The following is a 23,300-nucleotide window of genomic DNA, read 5'->3' as shown; positions in this document are numbered from 1 at the left end:
ATTTCCAGTTCAGCTTTTAGTTTTGGAATTCACAGCAAAATATTTTCTTATTATACTTTCAGCTTGTGATACAGAATAGTAATGTTAGTTGTAGAAGTGATCAACACTCTTTATAATTACTTTAACTGCTTTCCCGCCGCCCTATAGCAGAGATACTGCTACAGGGCGGCAAGGGTGTGCAAAATGACGCGTGCGTGTGTGTGTGTGTGTGTGTGTGTATATATGTATGTAAATACCACCGAAAGAAATCTCTATTTCTGAGGGGAAAAAAATTTAATTTGGGTACAGCGTTGCATGACCACGCAATTGTCAGTTAAAGTAATGCAGCGCCGTATTGCAAAAAAAAAAAAAGAAGCCTGGTCAGGAAGAGGGGTAAATCCTCTGGAGAGCAAGAGGTTTATTTAAATGACATTGTCCACTCAGTGGGTCCATTCTGCTTATCCTGTTTGTGTGTTGGAGAGTAGCCATAGCCATCTGTGAGACTACTATCTAGTGGACACAGAGGTTGGCACAGACTGTAAAGGGCCTCCTGAGCTGGTATTTTAATTGGCAGAAAAGGGTCATACCAAAGACCCCAAGTGTCTTTTCACTTAGTTTCTTTTTTAATCATATTTTAGTGTGAACATATGTATTTTATTGATTTGACATTTTAGGTGGAGCAGCCCAGAAGAGAAGCTCTTCGCTCAGCAGGTTGAATAACAAAAAATCTTCTTCACTTGTAGAGGGTGTGAAGAAGGAAGAAAACACAGGTGTCTGTTTAATCTGCTTTATGTGTGCTTAGCATGGCTTCAGACTGACAACTGCTCACCATATCCCAGCACCCAGGCTTCAGCATGCAGAATACAATCTGCTAAATAGGATTTATTCAAGCGCAAACATTGTGCAGCGTAAAATGACACGAGAGGGGTCTACTGAAACACTCAAAAGCTAATTGGCTACCATGCACAGCTGCACCAGATTCTAACCAGCGTGTTCAATTAAACTTTGACAATAAAACCTGGAAGCTGATTGGTTTTTATGCAGAGCTGCACCAGATTTTGCATGTTTTGTTTTAGTAAACGCGCGCACGTTCTCATATACTATTAGCTCCTCATGTACTCAGGTCTTCAGTGTTTTTCTCTTTAAAATCGCACATTTCGGAGTGCAAATGCATTGTTCATAAAGTATTTTTTTCTCTCAAATTTAGAGATGCTGTGTGCCGAATATGACACAAGCTCATTAAAAAGATACTACATTGGCTATAGAAAAGAATCACTCCCCTTTAAAATCACATTTTGTTGCTTCACAGCCTGAAATGAAAACAGACTCTGTTTTTGTTTTATCCAGCTGTATTCGTGCAACTTATAACATCCAAGTGAAAGGGATAACACCAACATGTTAGAAACAAATTAAAAAACCTAATTGATGAGTTTGAAAAAAGGATCACCCCCTCCTAAAAATGACTTGTAAACTCAGTCAGGTGTAGCTAATCACCTTCTCAGTGGCACACAAAGCCATTTGACTTTCAGCTGTCATCCAGCTGTGGTCATTTTGACTAGCTCAGCTTGAAAAGAGCTTTCCTGAAGCATTTCAGTCCCTGATAGTACAACTGAAGCAAATAATAAACTATAGGTGGCAAGGCACTGTCAAAAGATCTCCGGGATAAAGTTGTGGAAAGCACAAGTCAGGCAATGGATCCAAAAACACTGCAAAGGCTTTATCAATGACTAGAAGCACAGCGAAGTCTATTATTAAGAAGTGCAAGATATTTTGCACAGCACAGACCTTCAATGAATCAAGACGTTGATCCAAACTGAATGAAAAAGCCAGGAAGAAACTGTTCAGAGAGGCTACCAGGAGGCCTACAGCAACTCTGAAACTCTGAAGCAGTTGCAGGAATTTGACAGAGTGGTCATTGTGTGCATGTGACAATGGTATCACAACTTCTCCACAAGTGTGGCTTATATGGGAGGGTTGCAAGAAATAAGCTGCTCCTCAAGAAAGGCCAAAATGCACCTTAAAGATTCTTAGGCCACATGGAAAAAGGTGTTCTGGTCAGATGAGACTAAAACTGAATTATTTGGCCTCAACATTAAACAATATATCTAGCAGAAATCCTATACAGCTCTCCATCTAAATAACACAATTCCTACAGTAAAGCATGGAAGTGGTAATATCCTGTTATGGGGGTGTTTCTCTTCAACAGGGACTGGAAAACTTGTCAGGATAGAAGGGAAAATGTATGGAGCAAAATACCGTCAATTTTTTGAGGAAATTCTGCTGCCCATTGAATTTCCCATTGAAAGTTGTCAATGGGAAGAAGGTTAACCTTCCAACATGACAATGACCCAATGCACACAGTGAAAATGACCACACAGTGGTTGAAGGAGAAAAAGGTGAATGTCCTTACATGACCTAGGCTTAAGCCCCATTGAAAATCTGTGGAATGACTTGAAGACTGCAGTCCATCAGTGGTCACTATCAAGTTTAACTGAACTTGAGCAGTTTTGCAAAGAGTGGGCAAATGTTGCAAAGTCTAGATGTGCAAAGTTAGTAGAAACCTTTCCCAACACACTAAAGGCTGTAATTAAAGTAAAATGTGGTTCAACAAAATACAGACACAAGGGGGTGATCCTTTTTCCATCTCAGTGATTCTGTTTTTGAATTTTGTTCCTGGCATATTGGTGTTATATTTTTCACTTGAATGTTATAAGTTGCACTAAGTAAATATAGCTGGATAAAACAAATCTTGTGTCGGTCTTCATTTCAGGCTGCAAAGCAACAAAATGGTTATTTTAAAGGGGGTGATTATTTTCTATACCTACTGTATATGTTAAAAGCTAAGATTAAGATGCCCTAAATCAGCAAATTTCTGCCACTCTGAGCAGAGATCCATCCACAGGATGGGCAGATCTGTCAGTCTGTAGCCAGCAAAACAAACTTGTGACATATATTGTTGTATAGTATGTTCTAAAAACAATCGTTTATGCTTGAAGCCAGTTATGTAATAGCTTGCTGCTATGTGAATGCTCCACTGTCAAATTTACATTGCAAAACTAACCCTTTTAAGTTTCTTACACAGGACCCTTTTTGATATAATTTATTAATTTCTATGCATCTGCTATAGTCATTGTTCTCTAACATTCTAACAATTGGTTTTATTTCAGCAAGGTCTTGACCAGTATATTAAATGGTCCTATTTTTTTCTTTTATTTTACTGCATGATCAATTCTATAAACAATGTTGTTGTAAACATATTTTAAGTACCTAATCTTGTGAAAAGTTCACATTGAAATATGACATGTTGAATAGTAACACTGGCTCTTTTAGATAACTTGCTCATGTCGATTGTATGTTATCTTTCTTGCTTCCTTTCCACTTTTAATGCTATTTTCTCTTGGTGCTTGATGCTTTTGATCCCGTTTCTGTATTTTCTCTTTATTGGATTTTACATGTTCGTGACAACGCCCATTTGGTTTGTTTATTTAGCTCATCGCCCCCAGACCAGCCCTCTGGATAGTAGTTTAATCAGTCGCCTCCTCGCCCCCACTCAGTCTTCCCTAGCTAGGAGTAAGAGTGCTGCCACATTATCAGCTGATGGAAAAGATTTGCCAGGTAACTCCAGTAGCGTGGTAATTGCACAAGCATCTTCCCACCTGAGTGCTCCACATTACTATGTCATTTTGGAGATTTGTATCCTGTAGCATGCAGCATCATGGAGAATGCCCCCACACTGTATTTTATTACTAATGTTTGAAACCTTATTGCTCACTCAACTATGGTATCCAATATTTTAATTTGCTTCAGTTAACAGAAAGCTGAACTCTTATTTGGCAGTAGTAACAATGGCAGACACCCGTCAATTTCCTTGGTTCCCATGATAATGCAACAGAATTTTAACATCTGCTGGGGTTAAGCCCTTTCAGGTTTTGTTTCCCTGTGAAATCACGTGTGCTTTTGCAACCATAAAGTAGTCCTAAATGAGGACCCTTGTATTTCATTGGTTGGCCTTTAGAAGGTTAGAGAGTTAATGGCTCTCCATGTTACTACAGCCCCACCGGTTAGTGTTTTTATATATATATATATATATATATATATATATATATATATATATATATATATATAAATAATTTGTTTTCTTTTAATAAAAAAAAATGGTCAACACTCTTAGCTTGTATGCACATAGTAGTGCAGATTTGTGCATCCCTCAAATACTTGGAAATTGGATCAAGCCACATCTAAATATGGGAATCTTCATCTTTTTTTCCCACCCATCATTCCACTTTATTCTAAAATATTGGGTCTCTTTACTAATCTGGAAAATTTTGAACTGATCTGAATATTGTGTTTCTAAATCTTTAAGACCGTATTAGTGAAATATATTGGAAAATATTTAAGGGAGACATTGTGTCCACAAACCAAATGTATGTTTTATGGATTCTCAAAGTGGGTCTTGTATATAAATTGGAGGTACTGGACTGTATTTATCTTTAGTTGGTTAAAATCTAAAATGTTTGCCTTTTTTGCATATGCTTCATTGCCTTAGCCAGAATACCTTAATTAAATAAAGGGGATGCACAGCCATTGAAATATATTAGCAACAGATTTGATAGAAAATTATATATTTTGTCAAGGTTCTTGACATAATTGCCTCTTGTTTTAGTAAAAACATTTGGCTGATCTTTTGGCTGAGTGCTGGGCTACCTGTGTCCATTTCAGGATACCCCCTACCACCACACACGAAGACTGCCATTGATGGCCACTTTCATAGTTGCCTGGCTGTAATGCTTATTCTTTGACCATTACTTTCTCAGCCACTGACCTAGAAAATGCAGCAAGTGAATGCATGCTGGTTCCAGGTCAGTGATTTAGAAAGACATTAGTTCAGCATGACAGTCAGGCAAATGGGTTTTTCTAAAGAAGGTTTCTGTAAACACAGGTTTCCTTTAAAGTAGAACACAGCCAAAATTGTATGGTTTTCTTTATGGTCTGTGTTGCTGTTTTGGAGGGTTTCCCTCACTTTCTGTTTATCAGCTTTGACGCTTCCACTAGAGGTCTTTATTTGGCTAGTGTTCATTAAAACCTGAAATCTGGGTTAAACGAAGTTTACTTTAAATAATCTGTGCACTAATCCCTCATGAAATAATTCCTGCATTTTGCCTTTGTGCAGAATTTTCCTGTAACAAAAACCAGTTGCTGCTGCTATCTTTTCTTGTGTGGTGTGATTGGTCTTCCATTTGCCCCTTTCTGCAGACAGCTTGTAGTAGGACTTGGAATCCACCCACAGCTCTGTGCTCTGCATTTAGTGCACATAAAGTGGATTTTCAGTGGGGAAAATAATTATTTGATCCCCTGCAGATTTTCTAAGCGTTCCCACCCACAAATAAATTAAAGGTCTATATTCTTATCATAGGTGTATTTTAAATGATAGAAACAGAATATCAACCAAAAATCCGGGAAAAAAAACACATTATGCAAATGTTACAAATTGAGTTGCAGTTCAGTGAGTAAAATAAGTATTTGACCCCAAGCAAAACATGACTTAAACATTGACAAAACATGACACTACTTGGTGGAGAAGCCCTTGTTGGCAAGCACAGAGGTAAGATGTTTTTTGTAGTTGGTTACCAGATTTGCACACATCTCAGTAGGGATTTTGGTCCACTCTTCCTTACACATCTTCTCTATATCCTTAAGGTTTCTTGGCTGTCGCTTGGCAACTTGAAGTTTCACCTCCCTCCATAAATTTTCTATAGGATTGAGGTGTGGAGACTGACTAGGCCACTCCATGACCTTAATGTGCTGCTTCTTGAGCTACTCCTTTGTTGCCTTGGTGTTATGTTTTTTTGTCATTGTCATGCTGGAAGACCCATCCACGACCCATCTTCAGTGTTCTGGCTGAGGGAAGAAGGTTCTGATTCAAGATTTTATAATACATGGCCCTTCCATTGACCCCTCAAAGCGGCAAAGCCGGCCTGTACCTTTAGCAGAGAAACCACCCCAAAGTATAATGTTTCCACCTCCGTGTTTGACTGTAGGGATTGTGTTCTTGGGGTCATAGTCAGCATTTTTCTTCCTCCAAACACGTCGCGTTAATTCCAAAGAGCTCAATTTTTGTCTCATCTGAACACAGTACTTTTTATCCCAATCCTTCTCTGAAAAATTTAGATGTTCATTTGCAAACTTCAGATGGGCCTGTACATGTGTCTTCTTGTTTTGCCTATATCATTATGTAATTCGTAAGCTCCTCCCATGTAGTTCTGGGCTGATCCCTCACGATGATCCTTAACCCATGAGGCGAAATCTTGCATGAAGCTTCAGACTGAGGGTGATTGATGGTTATTTTGTATTTCTTCCATTTGTGAATAATCGCTCCAACAGTTGTCTTGTTCTCACCAAGCTTCTTGTCGATGGTCCAGCCTTCTGCAGGTCTACAGTCTTGTCCCTGATGTCCTCTGACAGCTCTTTGGTCTTGCCCATGACGATGATGAAGAATGAGATTCTGTGGACAGGTGTCTTTTATACACATTATGAAATGTCATTAGGAGCACCTTCTTAAATTGACAGGACAAATCTGTTTAGTACATGAGCACATAGCCAGCCTGTGGAAGCCAGAATTATTGTTATTTGGTAGGGAATCAAATACTTATTTTACTCACTGAACTGCAATTCAATTTATAACATTTGTATCGTGTTTTTTTTTCTGGATACACCTAATGATAAAATAGTTATGATAACAATTATAGACTCTTCATTTCTTTGTAAGTGGACAAACATAAAAAGTCTGCAGGGGATCAAATACATTTTTTCCCCACTGTATATGCCATGTGTGGCTATTGAGCAATATACAGTATTTATTTAAACAGTTTATGTAAAAAGACATAAGGGTGTAAAGCAGTAGTAAATACCGCTTGGTGACTTGAACCTACAGGTAAGCTTATAATAAAGCTTACCTGTAGGTACAAGAAATACCTCCTAAGGGCAGGTAATCGAGTGATGTAATCGTGGTTCAGACATCTAAACTGCCTGAGCCCACGAACCCTGAAGGAAGACTGAGTGAAAATGGAAGCCCTGACACTGGTGTGCTGCTGGAGGGCTTCATTTTAAAGTCAGTCTTTCATAATGTGCTAGTATGGGATGCATACTAGCACATTATGACATTAACCTGCAAGGACTTTATTTTTTTTCCTCTTCTTGAAGACTTTACTACCGCTTTAAGATTTACAGGAAAGATGAAATGGCTTAGCACGGGGGGAATTGGTAGTTTAGAGAGAAGACTTCAATATGTAGAAGTGATTCCTAAAATGGACACTATAGTCCTGACTCTCAGCCAAGACGGACGCTTGCTGTTTCTGTTGAAATATAGAATATTTTCAAATGTGCACCAGTGTGATAAGATCTTTTAAAACTGACATCCTCTTTACCTGTGAACATTTTTAGTATACATTTCTGAGAAAGTGTGATATTCCTGATATCCAATTGGATGCAGCATGTTATATTAATAAGTATACATCTTTTGAGGTATTGCACAGTAAAACCGCTTAGTAAACAGACCCAGCCACATTAATTTCTGAAGGGGTCTTTCTTCCTGGTACTGTTGCTTGTGTACACTAAACGTGTGGTGATGGTGTTTTGTATGAGCTGCTTCACTGCTCACGTCTGTGGTTAGCTTCCTTGCCATTTCTAACACACAATCTCTCTCTTTCTCTCCTTTTTCCTCTGTTATGCTCTGCACTTGGCTCTCTGTTTTGTCCTGTCAAATTCTTAACTTTTATAGAATCTCACCTCTGTCCTCGTTCAGCTTCAGCCACTACCATCAATACCCCACCCTCCATCTCTAAAGGTCCTATGCGTAGCCGCAGCATTGACAGACTGAAGTCGCCTCAAAGTGCAACCTCCGGTGCCAGCTCCTCTGAATCTAGCCAGGTACAAAAGTACAGTCATTCTACAATAAGACCGCATACTCTTAGTAAAGTGGTAGCAGCTATGTTTTAAGACCAGGAAATGACATATTGAAATTTGACTTATTTGTGGTTGATTCCAGTGGATTCAGTCCCCTATCAATTTTTCAGATAATATAGATATTCCATCAAGTGTTGGGTGCTTGCATTGCTCAGCAGAAAAGTGAGCTAGACATGTTGCTAACTGAGCTGACTGGTGATTGGTTTTACTCATTAAAGTGAATGTGTGGCAATAACAAACACATGAAGCCAACATTTACATGGGTAGTTGACATCCTGAACTTGCTTCTCCATTTGTTGTTAAACATCTTTCGACCCCAGAAAATTCGAGTGCCCTGTAAGCAAACCGCAACCACCTTCCATGATTACATGTCTTGGCCATTCTCCTCCTGGTTCCTGTGCCTGTTTTCTTGGCCCATAACTATGGTTATTTGTCAGTCTCATTAAAGCGATTCTGCACTGGTTTTACACAGAGCAGCCCGGATCCTGCTCTTCTCGGGTCCCCGGCAGGCTCTCCTGGCTCCTCCTGTCTATTGGGTGTCTCCACAGCAAGCAGCTGTGGGGTACCCGCTGCTCCGTGTGTCTTGGCCTCGCCCCCTCTCTCCTCATTGACTGTCTGTGATTGACCACAGCGGGAGCCAATGGCTTGCGCTTGCTGTTTCAGCCAATGAAGGGGCAGAGACCAGGGGCAGCCGAGGCTGTCATTCACATCGCTGGATCACGATGAGGATCAGGTAAGTATTGAGGGGGCTGGGGAGCTGCTGCACACAGAAGAAATGCATAGAATGCATGAAGGTAGAAAAACCTTTAGCCTTTACAACAACTTTAAGCAAATATGGGTAAGGAAGGGTTACTGCCAGCAAACAACTAGTTGCTGTTTGCTTATCAGAGCACTCCAGTTTTATGGAATTGTGTGGGGGGTAGGAAGGAGAATGCACATTACATTCCACAAGGTGCTGGCTTTGTCTCCACATTGTAACAGTTACGCTCTGTGAGTAGTTCATGTGTTTAATATTGTCACAGGTTTTGTTTTAGGTGCCTATTCACAGGCTAAAAAAAAAAAAATGAAATTGTTTCCTATGTGAGGTGCAAATGACATCAAGGGCTCACCTATTCAGTGACCAGTCTTGCAGTGACTGCATTTGTTAGTAACTGCAGTCGTAAATTCGCTATCTACTTGCCCTGCTTGGTCATTTTACATCTTTCAGACTTGACCATATTTGTATACTGTGAGACCTATTTAATATCATGGGACACTAATCTAGCAGGCCAGATTCTCTGGGATACTGGTACCTATCATATATTTCCCTTCACATTACATATGGAACATTTTTTACCATGTTTAATCTTGAGCTCTTACAGGTCCTTCCCTTGCAGGGTTGTTATGTCAGCAACTGAACTAGTCTCGGTGCTTTATACTTAAAACCTCTATTATAAAAGTTTCTGTTTTGTTAAAATTATTGAAGCTGCATAGAATCCGTCAGAATGGGCAAGTAAAGACTGTGACGGTATCGATTTTTTTTTTTTTTTTTTTTTTTTTTTTTTTTTTTCATGGGATCCAGGTCCCTTGAGGTATTTTCCTGTGGCACTATAAGCATTTGGATACCAGTAACTTATGTGACCCTCAGATTTGTGCTACCAAGAAAATTTCTACACCTGGTTTAGGCCACTTTTAGCATCTTTGGTGGAAATTTGGTGTAAATGGGAGTCTACAACAGATAATGGGGATAAAGCCCTAATAACACTTTTCTGGTGATATTGCCCTTTAAAATGGCCTGTGCCAGAATACATAAATCTTGCCACCTCTTTGGATAGCATTACCAACACATGTCAGATTTAGTTAGTTCTTAATAGCACCACTTTTACAAAGTGGCTCTATCACTGCACCAAAATCAAAAATACCTTTACTTTATAGTGTTGCTAGATACTCTTTATGCATTCCCCTGAATATTCTGTAGCCAAAACTCAGAGCTGCTCACTAACAGAGAAACAATGTAGCAGTTGGCGATATTGCAAACCTTTTGAGCAGAGCATTATTTTAGCATATATACCTATTGCCACTAGCACTGTGAGAGAATTGAATCTGATTTGTACTGTATTATAAAGAAGATGTGAATGTTTCATTAGAAACCAGAGCATGAAAAATCATCACCTCCTACTATCGGGAAGCGCCCTCCGTCTCCTAATTTGACACTAAGCAGACGATCTCCTTCTCCAGCGAATACTACAAAGCGAGCTTCTTCACCAACACTTGAAAAGTAAGTGCTTTATTGTGTATTTATTACTAGGGAAAATATTAATCGTACCATGCAGGACACGGGCTGCATATTCTGGGGCTTGGTTATAGGCTGATACCTTCAAGTGATGGAAGGCTAGCAAAGCTTTGGGGGACATGCCCCCTAGGCTTCCCTTATGCCCCTTCCCCTTTTGGTGAATCCACAGTTTTTTGCTAGTGTCCTAAGGTGATGGACTTATTCTTCCTTAAGGAAAATCAACTCTAAACTGTCTTCTAATACCACAATACATGCAGTACATCTGAAATGGCGCAACTTTGATAAAACCTTGGGAGCCATACCAAGACTCCACACCATGTGGACAGCCTGCAGTGTTGCATTGGACACTAGATCCTGGACGCTCACCTTGGCACTTGGTACAGCAGGGTTCTATACAGTTCTAGGGCTGTGGTACATTCTTATAGAACCCAGACCCCAAAGACATCCTTGAAAGTGTGGTCACGTTACAGGTAAAGCCTTGCTTCTATATGTGGACCAGCAGCATGGGCAGGTAAAGTAGTGTCACTGTGTTTATTAAACTGTTACTGTAGCCCCACAATCCTGTATATAGTATAGTATACATTCATACGTGTAAACAATCAGGAAGCGTGGACTGTTTGAAACTTTTGCAGTGTAAGCTCTTCAAATTTGATGTAAACATTCAGCCACTCAGAACTGACCAGATGTTACATCACACCACAGATCACACACTTTTTTTTAATTAAGAGACAAAGTTTATTCAAATTTGTTCAGCATAGAAAAAGTGTCATACATGGTCAGGAGAGAATACAACAACTGAACAACAACCAGTTGGCCATTGGTACTATTAGGTACATAGCAGATAGTCTACATTATAACAAAATACACTGCTCAGAAAAATTAAAGGAACACTTTTTAATCGGAGTATAGCATCAAGTCAATTTAACTGCTGGGATTTTGACTTGTTCAATTAAGTAGCAGAGGGGGTTTTAATCAGTTTCAGCTGCTTTTGGTGTAAATGAAATCAACAACCGGTGCACTAGATGAGAAACAATAAGACAACCCACAAAACAGGAATGGTTTTACAGGTGGAGACCACTGACATTTTTTTTCTCTACTCATCTTTTCTGACTGTTTTTCATTAGTTTTGCCTTTGGCTAGGGTCAGTGTCACTACTGGTAGCATGAGGCGATACCCGGACTCTACAGAGGTTGCACAGGCAGTCAATCTCCTCCAGGATGGCACATCAATACATGCCATTACCAGAAGGTTTGCTGTGTCTTCCAGCACAGTCTCGAGCATGGAGGAGATTCCAGAAGACAGTCAGCTACTCTAGGAGAGTTGGACATGGACATAGAAGGTCCTTAACCCATCAGCAGGTCCAGTATCTGCTCCTTTGTGCAAGGAAGAACAGGATGAGCACTGCCAGAGCCCTACAGAATGACCTCCAGCAGGCCACTGGTGTGATTGTCTCTGCCCAAACAATCAGAAACAGACTTCATGAGGGTGGCCTGAGTGCCCAACGTCCTGTTGTGGGCCCTGTGTTCATTGGCCGGCACCATAGAGCTCGATTGGCATTTGCCATTGAACACCAGAATTGGCAGGTCCGCCACTGGCCCCCTGTGCTTTTCACATATGAGAGCAGGTTCACCCTGAGCACATGTAACAGACATGAAAGGGTCTAGAGCAGCCTTTGAGAACGTTATGCTGCTTGTAACATCGTTCAGCATGGCCATTTTGGTGGTGGGTCACTGATGGTCTGGGGAGGCATATCCATGGAAGGACGCACAGACCTCTACAGGCTAGACAATGGTATCCTGACTGCCATTAGGTTTCGGGATGAAATCCTTGGACCCCTTGTCAGACCCTACGCTGGTGCAGTGGGTCCTGGGTTCCTCCTGGTGCACAACAATACCTGGCCTTATGTGGCGAGAGTTTGCAGGTAGTTTCTGGAACATGAAGGAATTGAATGGCCCCCACGCTCGCCTGACCTAAATCCAATAGAACACCTCTGCGATATCATGTTTCGGTCCATCCAACACCACCAGGTTTCACCTCATATTGTCCAGGAGCTCAGTGATGCCCTGGTCCAGATCTAAAAGGTAATACCGCAGGACACCATCTGTCATCTCATTAGGAGAATGCCCCAATATTGTCAGGCATGCATACAAGCACATGGGGGCCATACAAACTACTAAGTACCTTTTTTTTTTTTTTTTTTTTTTTTTTTTTTTTTTTTTTTTTTTTCCTGCAATGAAACTTCAGCAAAATGAAGACTGGCTAGGCCACTCCAGGACCTTAATGTGCTTCTTCTTGAGCCACTCCTTTGTTGCCGTGCCCATGTGTTTTGGGTCATTGTCATGCTGGAACATCATCAACCCATTTTCAATGCCCTGGCTTAGGGAAGAAGGAACTCACCCAAGATTTGATGGTACATTGCCTTTGATGTGGTGCAGTTGTCCTGTCCTCATAGCTGAAAAACACCCCCAAAACAGAATGTTTCCACCACCATGTTTGACAGTTGGGATGGTGTTCTTGGGGTCAGAGGCAGTATTCCTCCTCCTCCAAACACGGCGAGTTGAGTTGATGCCAAAGAGCTCAATTTTGGTCTCATCTGACCACAACACTTTCAGCCAGTCCTCTGCATCATTCAGATGTTCAGTGGCAAACTTCAGATGGGCCTGGACATGTGCTTTCTTGAGCAGAGGAACCTTGCGGACACTGCAGGTTTTCAGTCCTTGTTGGCATAGAGTGTTACCAATTGTTTTCTTGGTGACACTGGTCCCAGCTGCCTGGAGATCATTTACAAGATCCTCACATGTAGTTCTAGGATGATTCCTCACTGTTCTCATGATCATTGACACTCCATGAGGTGAGATCTTGCATGGTGCAGCAGATCTAGGGAGACTGTTTTGTGTTTCTTCCATTTGCGAATGATTGCACCAACTGTTGTCACCTTCTCACCAAGCTGCTTGGCGATAGTTTGGTAGCCCAGGCCAGCCTTGTGTAGGTCTACAATCTTGTCCCTGACACCCTTGGGCAGCTCTTTGGTCTTTGCCATGGTAGAGAGTTTGAAATCTGATTGTTTGATTGCTCCTGTGGACAGGTGTCTTTTATACAGGTAACAAAATGAGATTAGCAGCACTCCCTTTAAGAGACTGCTTCTAATCTCAGTTTGTTACCTGTATGAAAGACACCTCGTAGCCAGAAATCCTGCTGAATGATAGGGGATCAAATACTTATTTCCCTCATGAACATGCAAATCAGTGCATAATTTGTTAGACATGCACTTCTTTAGAATTTTACCAATGTATTGGGACACCCCTCCAAATTATGGGATTCAGGTGTCCCTTATAGGGTACTTAGGCACTTCCTCTACCCTTTTGCCACAAGGACTTTGCTACAGGACGTTCTACACCCAGGTGTACTCCTTCTAAACACGCTTACCCTATGTTGCTCACCCTACTCCGTAAATACTCCACAGGGATTTACCCTCACCTACACTATAGTGCCAAAAGTATTGGGACACCCCTCCAAATTATTGTATTCAGGTGTTCCAATCACATCCATTTCCCCACGTGTATAAAATCAAGCACCTAGGCATGCAGACTGCTTCTACAAACATTTATGAATGAATGGGTCGCTCTCAGGAGCTCAGTAAATTTAAGTGTGGTACCGTGATATTCCTCCCACGTCATTAGTGTCCGTGTGTGAGGAATAGTGGCCCATCATTGGTATCAGTGGGAGGAATAGTGCCCCATTATTAGTATCAGTGGGGGGAATAGTGCCCCATCTTCGGTGTCAGTGGGAGCAATCGTGCCCCATCTTTGGTGTCAGTGGGAGCAATCGTGCCCCGTCATTGGTGTCAGTGGGAGGAACAGTGCCCCGTCATTGGTGTCAGTGGGAGGAATAGTGTCCCGACATTGGTGTCAGTGGGAGGAATAGTACCCCATCATTGGTGTCAGTGGGGGGAAGGAATAGTGTTCCATCATTGGTATCAGTGGGAGGAATAGCGCCCTATCATTGGTATCAGTGGTAGGAATAGTGCCCCATCTTTGGTGTCAGTGGGAGGAATAGTGCCCCGTCATTGGTGTCAGTGGGAGGAATAGTGCCCCGTCATTGGTGTCAATGGGAGGAATAGTGTCCCAACATTTTTGTCAGTGGGAGGAATAGTACCCCATCATTATTGTCAGTGGGGGAAGGAATAGTGTTCCATCGTTGGTGTCAGTGGGAGGAATAATGCTCCATCATTAGTATCAGTGACACCAATGATGGGGCACTATTCCTCTCACTGACACCAATGACACTTGCTGACCCCTGTGCCAGTATGGTGCTGGTGCTGCTGCTGCAGCCAGCATATGTGGTAGCAGCAGCACCTCTGCACGGCACACTTACCGGCCGCTCCCTCACTCGATTTTCACGGGGCCGCTCGGCTCCGCCTGCTCGCCGGTGATTGGCCGCCTGTGTGCCTTTTCTGAGCTACAGTTCTGGCGGCCAATCACCGCTGAGGAGGCGGAGCCGAGCGGCCGCGCGGACATCGAGCAGGCGAACTGAATGAAGGAGCAGCCGCGCTTCCTGGACTGGATCGTCGTGAGACTGGGACCGGAGCCAGGTAAGAAACAGCAGCCCCCTGCCCACCCCTGTACTTAGTGTCCCTTCCGTTGGAAGGGGGGGGCGGCGGCACCGCGCCGCCCCCCTAAAAAGTGCCGCCCTGACACCAAGTGTCAGCATGCCGTATATCGGCGTATAAGTAGACCCCCGACTTTTTAGAAGATTTTCAAGGGTTAAAAAGTCGTCTTATACGCCGGAAAATACGGTACTCTCATTGGAGTTACCACGGGCTAATTTGCCCGCAGACCCAGCAACTTCTCCTGGAGTGGATACCCGCCAAGGTGATAATATACGGGACTTGTTAGCCTTATTGCCTACAAAACAAGATATTCATGAAATGGCCGCTTCAATTGTTAATTCTCTATCCAAAGAACTCCAGGACCTTAAGCAGCAAACTGATTCTGAGAGCGTTCTCTCACTGGAAACTTCTGCAGCTGACATGGATACTAGGATTTCTGCTATTGAACGGTCACAGGGGATGTTTCGCCACCACCTAATTCAGATGTACCTCCTTGTTGATGAGAGAGAATAGGAACCATAGAAACAACCTGCGCTTGCGGGGTATTCCAGAGTCAACGGTGGGCAGCAAATTGCGTACCACGATGGTTGCGATTTGAAATCTAATGCTGGATAAGCCCCCAACTGCTGAGCTAGACTGGATACATTGATTCAAGGGGCTCGCCCACGGGTCCCTCCTGCCACTTCATCAGTCTCCCCCTCCAGCTAGAGATGTTCTTTGTAGAGTGCACTTTTATTCTATTAAGGAAGAAGTTCTATGCCAGGCCTGGGGGAGAGGTCCAGTAGACTTTGATGGGTCAACCATCAAGATCTATCCAGATGTTTCCAGACAAACCTGTAGGATGAAATCTCTACTGCGCGTGCTTTTTAGAAGTGATCAGAGAAGCAGATGCTACTTATAGCTGTGGCCACCCATTCCACCTGATTGTACGGTGACAGTGCTCCTCTTTTTAACTATATATCCTGGAAAAACTTCCAGCCCTCTTTGGATTTCTACAAAAATCAGCCATCAGGGTCCCTAACTGGTTGGACTCTCTCCTTCACACTGAGCTGACGGATCAGCCCATCCCCAGACCACAACGGATCCGCTCCTCCAACCAGGGGACACTTGGATCTACCCCGGCTTCATCAGAGGATTGAGCTTTCACTCAGGATTGGTGGGCATCTTTGCGTCCTCCCACCCCCCTTTTTTTTCTATTTGTTTATTGCTGATTCTCCGGCGCTACAGGTTCCCAGTGACGTTCTGTTGTGGTTATCTCATGCTCCCCCCTATTAGGTTGAGAACCAGGTTTCCCCTCTCACATCATCCGTTTCTGGAAGACTTGGTCCGACATCTGACAGGGTCCGTGGAGGGGATGTGGTTTTCTGCTTAACTCTTCATTTACTCAGAGGGGAGGGGGACTCCTTTTGCTCAATGACAATCACCTTGGTAAATGCCACTACTTGTTTGTGTTGCGGGCTGGAGCATGGGGGGCCACTTGTCCTGCGAGTCTCCCTGTTGGGTGGGGTGTCGGGTGGAGATCTGTCTTGGCTGTCTCCACCTGACTATCTCAGGTCCCCCCTGTTCCTTGTTCGTGGGGGGACGTTTGGTCCTCCATGACATGATGTGGGGTATGGGGGTCACATAATTGCTCGTCCTTTGCATTAGGGAATTTGCTGATCATCTTATTGTTATAGATAAGTATTGTTTGTTTTTTGATCTGAGCCTAATCCTATCCGTACTACACTCAACACGAGATCCTGTACAAACAGTCATTTAGCTTCCAGCAGCCAGTCCGTACTGGCCACTCTTCTCTTAGTTCCCCTTCTTTTCCTCCCCCTTATATAACCCGTACCTACCCCTCTTTTCTGCTCTATTTTTTCTCCTTCCTTCTTGCTACTTTCCCCACCCCCTATCTTACACAAATATGGGTTCGAGGATCCCTGATCTGAATTGGCTTGGCAAAAAAAAGGGAGAAATCCAGGCTCGTTGACCAGTTGATGGCTCGAGTTTGTTCTCTCGAGTCCTTACACAAGGCTTCTTTGGCAGCCTCACATCTTGCTGACCTGACTAAGGCTAGGAAAGAGTTGAATAACTTACTCTATTAGAAAACAACACGGCGATTGTTGTGGGCCAAACGTTCCCTATATGAATATTCCAATAAACCAGGCTCCATGTTGGCTAAAGTCCTGCAGGCTCCTCAGAAAGCCACCTTCATCCCTCAGATGGTGACTAAACGGGGTCAAGGTTTCCACATCCGTGGAGATGGCTGCGGAATTTAGGGAAGTTTACCACAATTTGTATAACCTGCATCAATCACGTTCATATCGCTCTTTCAACGATCTGGTGACAGCATTCCTTGAATACATTCAGGCATGCCTACCCTGCCTAATACAGCTAGAGGTGACTTGGAGACCCTGATAACTGCAGAGGAATTAGAGGTGGCTATGGCTCAGGCTAAAACAAATAGAAGAAACCTCCTGCGCTAAAATGGATGTCCTACTCCTAAGCAGCTCACACTCGCCTTAACCACAAGGTAAATGCAAATACAAAAGAAAAAGATAGTGAAGCGCTCGCAATAGCTACTAATTATAGGACATACATAACATAGTGCAATGCAGTGGATAACATAATAAAATCAGTGTGACAATAATTTTCTAAGACAACTATCACATGTGCATTATAGGTCACCACACAGGAGGAATTAATATGATAAATATTCCTTATTGCAGTAATGCAGTGCATGTGCTCATAAGGTTATTCAAATACAGTTCATGCTATGTGAAAGTCCATAGTAGATAAATTCCAAACTTGGTGGCCAATACACAAAACACAGTAAGCTACGTGAGGTGATCACAGTGCCACACGATGTGCAGAAAAATCCATAAATGGCCAAAGTGGCTCCTCACCTCCTTATTTTGACCCTTAGGGCCAACACACTGTTTGGTAACCCACGAGTACTCAACGTGAATATCGTCAGGGCTGGAACACGTACACTCATGCCATTTGAAAAGCTGTGTTGAAAGGAAGCACCTTCCAGGCATACACTTTCACTCCTGTACAGTTTCCTGACCGCGTCTTCCGAGGAAGGCCCACCAGCATTTGTTTCCCATGGGAACGGACCTCGGAATTCCTTTTACACCTGAACAGGTAGATAAAATTCTGCTGCTGGCACAAAAATCATCTGTAGTGAACTAATACCAGGAAACTGGATATAAGCTACACGTCAGATGGTACTGTGTACCATTTATACTTCACAAAATTGACCGCAACGTACCAGACACATGCTGGCATTGTGCCGAAGACATCGGCACTTTAGCTTACATCTTCTGGTTTTGCCCTGGGATATGTCCCTTTTGGGAATATGTGGCGTCCACAGTTAAGTAGTTGACATTCGTAGATCTGAGTGGAAATCCGGCAGCCTGCCTCCTCCACCTGACAGAGAGGCCCGTCCAAAAGTACAAGACTTCCCTCACAATTCAACCCCCGACTAGGTCACTGTGATATTCCAAAGTCAATGATATTCTTCATATGGAAGACTTGACGACTACCTTACATAATACTGAGGAGGCCTTCAGAGAAAGGTGGAGACCCTGGAGACATTTTTCCTGTACAGATAACTACCTGCAGGTCATGTCACAAGCTGACTCTGTCCCACCTTAAGGGCCCCACGGAGGGCCTATACTCTTGCCCTTGCAGATTGAATCCGAGGATATCCCCCGGAGTGACTTGCCTTTTCTCCCATTCCCCCCCCCCCCCCTTTTTTTTTTTTTTTTCTTTCTCTTCTTCCCTCCTCTTCCACCTTCTTAATTTACCGCCCGTTTTCCTTCTCTCATACCCTCAGCTACATTTATTTTCCTAGTTTTTAGTTACTTAGATCATACTTGCTGTCTTGCCTTAGTAGGTATCCAGTGTTATGCTGCTAGTGTCTGTTTCGCCAACGAATTCAGGCAGCTATCTATGTCTAAGCCATAAGTAGAACAGTACAAGTAGAATGTTTTATTTTACTCAATCAACTTGGAACATCTAATTGAAGTATGTCAGTTTTACGATTCCATGTGATGCGATCTTCCTGTTGACTCACGGTTGGGAAAAGTTGTAATTACCGAATATTTTCTGTATTATACACTGATGTATATATTATATATTAATATTAATCATTGTATGGAAGTATCCAGAAACCAATAAAGAATTAAAAAAAAAACATTCCCATAGACACACTTCTAAACCTTGCGGACAGCCTTCACAGAAGAGTTGAAGCTGTTCTAGCTGCAAAGGGTAGGCCAACTCAATATTGAACCCTGCAGACTAAGACTGGGATGCCATTAAAGTTCATGTAAGTGTAAAGGCAGACGTCCCAATACGTTTGGCAATATAGTGTGTGTGTATGTATGTGTGTATATTGCACCACTTTTAAAGGCTGTGTCTACTTTTGCAAGCCCAGCTCTGCAACCAGCTATTGTTGTAGTTTCTGTCTGCTAAACTAGGGCAATAAACAACCAACATGAACTGTATTTCAGGACTGAACGTTAATTGAGCAATTATATTCTTCTTTCCTCTTTATGTAGATGTCCTAGAACAATTTATGACAAAAATCTCCAGAATGGCTCGGATTTCCATTCACATACAGATTATTTTGGTTCAAAACCAAGACAGCTGATGCTGCCTCCAATGTATGCCCTTTGAAGGAAGGGAAGGAAGGTGTCTTTTTGGTGAGGCACTTGACAAATTCAGCAAAGATGTGATTGAAGGAAAAGCTCTTCTTCCAGGGTGAAATGTTTTAACCCTACACCCCCCCCCCCTTTCCCTCTTTTCCCCCCTCACTCTTTTCCTCCCTCAGGAGCCTTTACCTCTTCAAAATGCAAGGCACCTAATCGCTGTACCCTGCCTTCAGCCTGAAAACCTAAGTTCAGCCCTACCTTTTGGTATAAGACTTGGCCCGCCAAGTCTTACCCAAAATCCCTTTTTGCAATAAAGGGACGCCCTCACTCCTAGAGAGTAGGGGGGCTTCTATTACAGTTTTCCACTCTGTGCCACAGACTTTCCAGACCTGCGGGTCAAGAGGATAAAAAAGTTCCAACTATCGCTTTCTTCTTTCAAACTAGCCAAAATCTGTCCAAGGACAGTCGGATTTGCAGAATGCCCTTAACCATCTCATGGAGTTGTGCTAGTACCTCTAGAGGACAGGTTCAAAGGGTTCTATACAAACCCTTTTCACAGTACCAAAACCCAGCAGGGATTTCTGTCCTGGACCTAGAGTCCCTCTAAAAATACCTTAAGAATCCAATAATTTTGCATGAAATCCGCATGATCAGTTATTGCCTCTGTAACACAAGGGGAATACTTGGTATCCTTAGACCTCCAAGATGCCTGTCTGCATATTCCCATTTATCCACCTCATTAGCACTTTCTACACTTTGCATTAGGAAACCATCACTTTCAGTTGCTGCACTGCTATTTATCCGGTCCTCTGCTCACAGAGTATTTGTAAAGGTCCTAGCACCACCTCTTATCTAGACAAACGTCTTCTGAAGGATTCAACTCCCTTTGCTCTATCTGCAAAAGTTCACTGGACAATTCAGATGCTTCAGGCTCTCAAACTTTCTGTGCGACTGGAATACTTGGGCTTAATTCTAGACACAGGGAAAGCCAAAATATTTCCTCCTTCCTGAACCAAACTGCTTGCTCTCAGAGCTCATGCACAGGATTTGAGATCTCCATGAGTTCTGGGCCTCATGGTGGTCTCTTTCAAGACTGTCCCATTCACCCACTTTCATTTCAGACCACTCAACACATCTTGTTGGCATAGAACAAGTATGCTCTTTCTCTCTACTTACCCAGGCTCCTATCCAGCCAAGCAAGGAATTCCCTAGCTTGGTGGATCTCGATCCCAGCCCTGACAATCGGGAATTTCTGCCGTATTGCTTGAAGGTGAGAACAACACACACCAGTCTTTAAGGCTGAGAAGTGGTGTTTCAGTCCTTTACAGTTCAAGAAACATGTTTACCCATCAACATCCTGGAACCCAAAACAAGAAGGATGGCTCTGCAACACTGGACCCCTCTTATTCAGGGACACACAGTCAGGCTGCAGTTACACACTTCTGCAGCGGGGGCCTACATCATGGCTGCACCAGAAGTCAGGCAGCACTGATGGAAACAAGGGAGGTATTCTAATAAATGGAGAAACACTGTCCAGCGATCTCTGCTGTCCTCACCCCATGAGTGGACAGTTGGAAGGCGAATAACCTCAGCCATCACTATCTGGACCAAGAGGAATGGGCCCTTAACCAAAATATCTTGAACCTGATATTTAAGGGGGACCCTGAAACTGACAGCCTGCCCTCCAGATTCAACAAGTTGCCTCTGTTTGTGGCCTGGCTGGACCAAAGATCCCAAAGCAATGGCATCTATTGCTCTGAAATAATTCCTTGGACTCAGTTTAGGTTAATCCGTACTATTTTTCCACTGCAAATTCTGCCTTGCCTATTCTGAAAACTAAGGTAGAGAAGAAACCGGTTGTTTGTATTGCAACAAACTGGCCCAGAAGGACATGGTAGACAGACAAATTCTAGGAGATGACCCCTGGTATTCAGAGTCATCAAAGTCTTTCTCAAAGCTATAGCTTCTATCAGGAAGACTGACTCCGTATTTGTCTTGCCCTGAGGACCTCACAAAGGACATGCTGTATCAAGATCCACCTTTGCTATATGGATAAGACAGCGAGAGCTTGAATTCTAAAGGACAAAGCTCCTCCTGCGCTATTATATGCTCGCTCCACCAGATCAGTGGGAGTTTTCTGGGCATTTCAACATCAAACCTTTGTTGCCCTGCTTTTTATGGCTGCACCTGGTCTTCTGTTCATAATTTTTCCAGCTTCTACAAGGTGGGAATCCAGTCTACTGCTGATGCTGCTTTTGGCTGCAGTCCTGCAGTGGCAGTCTGGAATTGCGTCAGTTGGCACAGATAAGTTTGGCTAGTTAATGCCATCTCTTCATTCATTGCTTGGGGAGGTCCTAGGGTCATTGAATATTCAGCCTGTGTCCTGTACTGTACAGTTAAGATAAAAGGAACTTTGGTTTTCTTGTAAATTCCATATCTTGAAGTACTGGACTCAGAGTGGGGTAGGATCATGGGGGATTCCTAGAGGGCATATCGGCCAAAGCTTTGCCGGTGTCCCATCACTTGAACGTAATGGCCTATAACTCGAGGTCTATGAATATCCAGATATGGAATTTACAGGCAAGTCAAAATTCCTTTTATTCTGTTGAATATATGTGGTTAATATTATATTGTTTTATACATTTATACCTTATATCAATATAGTCATTCTCTTTCACAAGTCAATATTTTTCTCCACATTTACATGCAGACTAAACTGTCCATGAAAGATCTCAGTAATGGGATCGGATAAACTATAACACCACCCATGCATTAATCTGTATGCTTTTAAAGCGGTTAAAGTGGCTTAATACTCCCCTGTCCCATGGTTCTGCACCAGTACCAATCTTTAGGCCTCTTTGTTGGCTGGCGGATGATGACATCAATCCTGCTCATGGGCAGGAGACCATCATCTTGGCACTGTGAACTTAGCTCCGAATGCATAGCTTAGTTTAGAGAGCTGAAATAGACAGTCAGCAGCAGGTGCTGGCATTTTATTGCAGAAGAGACATCAAGACTCTTCTGTAATATAAGTGTGCCTGCCCACTGTTTCTTATAGCAGAACTTCAGTTCCGCTTCAAATCTTAAGGGGAGATAATGAAAACTGCTCCCCTGACAGTGTTCATTTGTCTCAGCTCTGAAAGTGGTTGCCTCTGTTGGATAATTTGGGTTTTTATATGAAATAAAATGTACATACTGAATATTAATACAATTATACAGCTATAGTTACAGTGAAGGAAATAAGTATTTGATCCCCTGCTGATTTTGAATGTTTGCCCACTCACAAAGAAATGATCAGTCTAAAAATCGAATGGTAGGTGTATTGTAACACTGAGAGACAGAATAGCAACAAAAAATTCTAAAGAAATGCATGTCTAACAAATGATGCACTGATTTGCATGTTCATAAGGGAAATAAGTATTTGATCCCCTTCACAAAACATGACTTGGTACTGGGTGGCAAATCCCTTGTTGGCAATCAGAGGTCAGATGTTTCCTGTAGTTGGCCACCAGGTTTGCACACATCTCAGGAGGAATTTTGGCCCACTCCTCTTGGCAGATCCTCTCATCCTAAGTCATTAAGGTTTGGTGGCTGACGTTTGGCAACTCGAACTTTCAGCTCCCACCACAGATTTTCAATCGGATTAAGGTCTGGAGACTGGCTAGGCCACTCCTGGACCTTATTGTGCTTCTTCTTGAGCCACTCCTCTGTTGCCTTGGCCATGTGTTTTGGGTCATTGTCATGCTGGAACACCCATTCACGACCCATTTTCGATGCCCTGGGTGAGGAAAGAAGTTTCTCACCCAAGATTTGACGGTACATTGCCCCATCCATTGTC

General features: G+C 42.8%; 1 protein-coding gene across 15 annotated transcripts in view; it reads left to right on the top strand.

Moving 5' to 3' along the window:
* MAP7D3 (MAP7 domain containing 3) overlaps positions 1-23,300 on the top strand; it is a 145,756-nt gene that overhangs the window by 79,114 nt on the left and 43,342 nt on the right. For 4 of the 15 annotated variants that reach the window (XM_089672229.1, XM_089672237.1, XM_089672231.1 and 1 more), the window contains 4 exons: positions 654-749; positions 3,469-3,594; positions 7,757-7,905; positions 10,068-10,198. In XM_089672229.1, the coding sequence (XP_089528355.1) occupies positions 654-749; positions 3,469-3,594; positions 7,757-7,905; positions 10,068-10,198 (502 nt within the window). The remainder of the gene's footprint in view (positions 1-653; positions 750-3,468; positions 3,595-7,756; positions 7,906-10,067; positions 10,199-23,300) is intronic. The other 11 variants (XM_089672240.1, XM_089672236.1, XM_089672232.1 and 8 more) reach the window with 6 other exon arrangements.

Source organism: Staurois parvus, unplaced genomic scaffold (genome assembly GCF_062004578.1).
Source record: "Staurois parvus isolate SC_StPar_1 unplaced genomic scaffold, SC_StPar_1.0 ptg000123l, whole genome shotgun sequence".
Taxonomy (NCBI): Eukaryota; Metazoa; Chordata; class Amphibia; order Anura; family Ranidae; genus Staurois; species Staurois parvus.
This window is presented reverse-complemented; position numbering and strand designations above follow the sequence as displayed.